Genomic DNA, 5,000 nt, shown 5'->3' with positions numbered 1-5,000 from the left:
TATATATAAAATCATTATCATCTCCTCCTACGCCTATTGACGCAAAGGGTCTCTGATAGACTTCGCCAGTCTTCTCTATCTTGAGCTTTTGACTCAATACTTCTCTATTCAACGTCTCCTACTTAGCGCTAATATATATATATATATATATATATATATATATATATATATATATATATATATATACATATATATGTATATAATGTGTGTGTATATGTATATATATACATATATATATATATATATATATATATATATATGCATATGCATATATGTATATATAATCATCCTCATCATCCTCATCAACCGTTACTAGTCCATTGCAGGACAAAGGCCTCAGACATGTCCTTCTACTTGAGTGTTTATAGTCTCTCTATGCTAGTCTAGACCAGCGAATTTTCTTAGTTCGTCAACTCATCGTCATCCCTTCCTTCCCTGTTTCCTTTGCAATCTCCAGGGACCCATTGTATTGTCCTTAATGTCCATCTATTATCTGTCATTCTCATTATATGTCCTGCCGTTGTCCATTTCTTTTTCTTTCATGTTAGAATATCGTCTACTTTAGTTTGCGCTTGTATCCTTGTTGCTCTTTTTCTGTCTCTTAGTATTATTTCCATCATTATTCTTTCCATAGCTCTGAGTTGTAACTAGCTTATGCTCTAAGACTTTATTAAAGCTTCAATTTTCCGATTGCAGTGATCCTAGTGTGACTCACTGTAGACAGTATTCTTCAGTCTTTGTTTATCCTCTTCCCATTATGGCTACTGCCTCCAGCCTCTTACTCCTTATCCATTCCCTTTGGCTTCTCTTTAAGACTGCATTTTAAGAACCCGATATCACTAGCATTATTGGCAGCAGATAATAATACTCATCTTATCATCCTTATCAGGTAACATTTCTTCTCGTTGTGGGCGTGGCCTCGATGGCAGCTGGTGACGTCAGCCATCTTCACTCTCCTGTACACCATGGACATGCAAGTCCAGTAATACACAGTCCTGTACATCACGCCAGTCCCGTTTTACATAGTCCTGTACATCACGCCAGTCCCGTTCTACATAGTCCTGTACATCACGCCAGTCCTCATGCACACAGCCCTGTACACCATGCCAGTCCCGTTGTACATAGCCCTGTACACCATGCCAGTCCAGCTATACATAGTCCTGTTCACCATGCAAGTCCTAAACATCACGCTCCTGTTCATCACGGCAGTGTAGCCAAACACGCCAAGCCAGTACATCATGGCAACACTGGCTATGGCCATGAGACTTATCATGATGTAAGTATACCGTAAACTTTAACAAATAAACAAAAAATTTTAAATTCTTTATCTATATTCTATTAATTATTTACTAAATATTTAGGAGAGAAGATCAAATTTATCCAAAATCTTTATTTTCTATAAATTTTTATAACTTGCTATTCAAAATAACTTTCTTATCCGTCAAGTAAATTTTTTCGGAAATCAATATATATATATATATATATATATATATATATATATATATATATATATATATATATATATATATTTGTTTATTCATTCGTTGACTTCATCCCTTTTTTATTTTTGCTTGTCTTCTATCATTTTAATTTTTCCTATTCTTTTCATTCTTAATTCTTTTTTTTACTAATTCATTATCATGTGGACGCTATCTTCCCTGGATAGTTGCTTGCGCTCAGAATAAAATTCTACCTTGCTACTTTTTTTAAGGATAACGAAAATATTCTACCATCTAGCCTTTTCGGAGCATGTTGCTAAAAAAAAAAAAAAAAAAAAAAAAAAAAAAAAAAAAAAAAAAAAAAAAAAAAAAAAGTAAAATTACCTTAGATCCATCACAGAAACATGCAAGATAAATTCTGAAATCACGTATTACATGTAATTGAACTCAGTGTATGCTGATAAGGAATTGCCATAACTCTGAACTCACTTTCCGAGAGTATTTGGAACTATAATGGAATTAGATTATGTAGACCCGATATCCTTTCTCATAATAAAAAGTTTTATATTCAATAAATAATTCAGATAAAGTATGAAATTAATTCATATTATAAAAGACTAAAAATTTTGATATTACATGATTGATTTTAATTCATAACAAGAAAAATTAAGCCCCTATTCCTTATGGGAGTATACTCACTGATGACAGATTTGAACACATTAGCAGGATTGCGTCAATGTTTTGCAACATTCTGTATTGTACTCCGTCTATGTTTGGCATTACTTGACTTTAAAACAAGATGTTGATATCATTACATATATTATCAGTATCTGGAGATTGTGGTTTTCTCTCACTAGGGTATGGCTACTCCTTCAACCACCTACCTGAGGGACGAGGAGAGACATAGTAGTTATACGTCTGAGCGTGACAGGAAAGAATTACACGCACACCTATATATATATACTGTATATATACTTATATACTGTATTTATACACGCACACATATATATATATATATGTATATATATGTATATATATATATATATATATCTATATATATATGTGTGTGTGTGTATTTATGTACACACATACACATATAAATATATATATATATATATATATATATATATAAATATATATATATATATATATATATATATATATATATATATATATATATATTTATATGTGTATGTGTGTACATAAATATATATATATATATATACACATATGTATACATATACATATATATATATATATATATATATATATATATATATATATATATATATATACATGGATAATAATCAACACAATATCTTGCTCAAATAGAAATGATTTTTTATTTCATACTAGGATCAAACGCTAGCCCCTTCATATGAAAGGCCAGGTCGCGTCCAACCATGCCACCAGAGGCTCAAAAGAAATTGGAACCTAACTGCTAACTGCAATTCAGTCTCTTACCAGATATTTGCTCTTTACTATATAGGAGAGATTATCATTATCTAGATAATTCTATATGAAATAATAGCTTCCTTTAAATACTAATCAACTTTCCTCCTCTGCCAGGTCCCAGCCGCCTACAACTACAACTACCTCGTCCACGACGACTATTCAGGAGCCCACTTCGGCCAGGACGAAATCCGCGACGGATACAAGACCGAAGGCAAATACTTCGTCCACCTTCCCGACGGACGCATCCAGACCGTCACTTACTACGCCGACGAGACAGGATACCACGCCACAGTATCCTACGAAGGGGAAGCCCATTACGACGCCCACACGCCCCATCACGCCCCAGCTTACCACGCCCCAGAACCCGCCTACCACGCCCCTATTGATACCTATCACTAAGATGGATTTCCGGTATAGAGTTGCGACAATCCGCGAGTGATTATTTTCCTCTGACGACTAATCAAATAAATGTTTTTTTTTTTATTTATATATTTCACTTTTTAATATCTTTTTATAGAATAAATTCATCAAAGTGATGTGCTTATTTACTTCTCCCTATGGTTATAAACTACTTTAAAAAAAAGTCGTAGGAGTCTTCAAAAAACTGTCCTTATTTAGTTACCTGTTAGCTTTAGATAATAATAATAATAATAATAATAATAATAATAATAATAATAATAATAATAATAATAATAATAATAATAATAATAATGATAATATCAACAGTATCAATATCAATACCAATAATAATAATAATAATAATAATAATAATAATAATAATAATAATAATAATAATAATAATCTGGTGAATATCCAAATAGAATATCACCATAAAAGTGTTGCTGGTGCTTCAAATTGATGCAATAAAGGGAAAGAAAATAGAAAAATAGATAAAAAATTATAACATCAACAAATAGAAATAACAACAGCAACAATCATAACACTGATAATTTAATAACAAATCCAAAACCAAAGAGCTCTCCTGCAAGATTTGTATCTTCTACTTCAATAATTCCTAACTTAAAAATGTAATTTCAGTCTCACTCTAAATGGCAACTGGCTTTTGTCAATCCTATTTAGGTTTTTAAAAACTAACCTCCAATCACTTCCCACACTTTCGATTCCCATAACCTTCTGTTTTCCAAAAGGTGACTTTCTATCTTTAGTTGAAAATTCAGAAAATTAACCCAATTTTTAATTTATTGAGAAAGTCTTTAAAGATTTTCGGTGATCAATCTATTCTGTTGTGTTTTAATTCTTTCATTCTACCTTCATTCGAATATTGTTCTCCTGTCTGGTCTTAAGCTGCTGATTCTCATCTTAGTTTATTACCAGGAAACGGTCTATTAAATGTCTTATTCCTGATCTAGATATTAATCTCTGGCACTGTCGTTCAATTAGTTCGTTGCATAAGATTTTTCATAATTCTGATCATCCTTTACATTCAGATCTTCCCGGAGAGTTCCATCCTGTTTGTAATACTAGGCACACAATTAATTCTAATAGTCAGGTCTTCTTCATCTTGAGGCTCAATACTACACAGTACTCTAGACGTTTTAATCCAGCTGTGACCAAATTGTGGAGTGATCTTCCTCATCGGGAAGATGAATCGGGAGAACTTCAAAAGTTCAAACTTTCAGCAAATGTTTTTATGTTGAATAGGCTTCCTTAAGTCTTTTTATAATTTATATATGAAATGTCTATTTTAATGTTGTTAATGTTTTTAAAATATATTATTTTAATTGTTCATTGCTTCTTATATCGTCTATTTATTTCCTTATATCCTTTCGTCACTGGGCTATTTATCCCTGTTGGAGCCCTTGGGCTTAGAGCATCTTTATTTTCTAACTAGGGCTGTAGTTTAGCTAATAATAATAATAATAATAATAATAATAATAATAATAATAATAATAATAATAATAATTTGACCCGGGCTAGATAGAGGTACTAGGTTTCCCCTCCCATCATAAAAATCATCAAGGAATAAAAAGAATAAAATGATATAGACAAGTGGGTCTGCTCTCTGCATTACTACCCATTTGATAATCTTGCTTAACTGGCTGTTTGTCAGCAAGTTTTATTCCATTATCCTTATCATCATCATCA

At 31.7% G+C, this 5,000-nt stretch overlaps 2 protein-coding genes across 2 annotated transcripts in view; one reads left to right on the top strand and one right to left on the bottom strand.

The window, feature by feature from the left end:
- The window catches only part of LOC137656119 (cuticle protein 8-like), a 3,768-nt gene extending 420 nt beyond the window's left edge, over window positions 1–3,348 (top strand). Inside the window, exons 2-3 of the mRNA XM_068390293.1 lie at window positions 890–1,276; window positions 3,009–3,348. Coding sequence (XP_068246394.1) covers window positions 890–1,276; window positions 3,009–3,293 — 672 coding nt within the window. The 3' untranslated portion in view covers window positions 3,294–3,348. The remainder of the gene's footprint in view (window positions 1–889; window positions 1,277–3,008) is intronic.
- The window catches only part of LOC137656120 (uncharacterized), a 54,469-nt gene that overhangs the window by 33,738 nt on the left and 15,731 nt on the right, over window positions 1–5,000 (bottom strand). The gene's annotated exons all lie outside the window — the stretch shown is intronic.

The sequence above is a fragment of the Palaemon carinicauda genome, chromosome 17 (assembly GCF_036898095.1).
Source record: "Palaemon carinicauda isolate YSFRI2023 chromosome 17, ASM3689809v2, whole genome shotgun sequence".
NCBI lineage: Eukaryota > Metazoa > Arthropoda > Malacostraca > Decapoda > Palaemonidae > Palaemon > Palaemon carinicauda.
The sequence above is the reverse complement of the archived record's forward strand: the minus strand, read 5'-3'. Positions and strand labels throughout refer to the sequence as shown.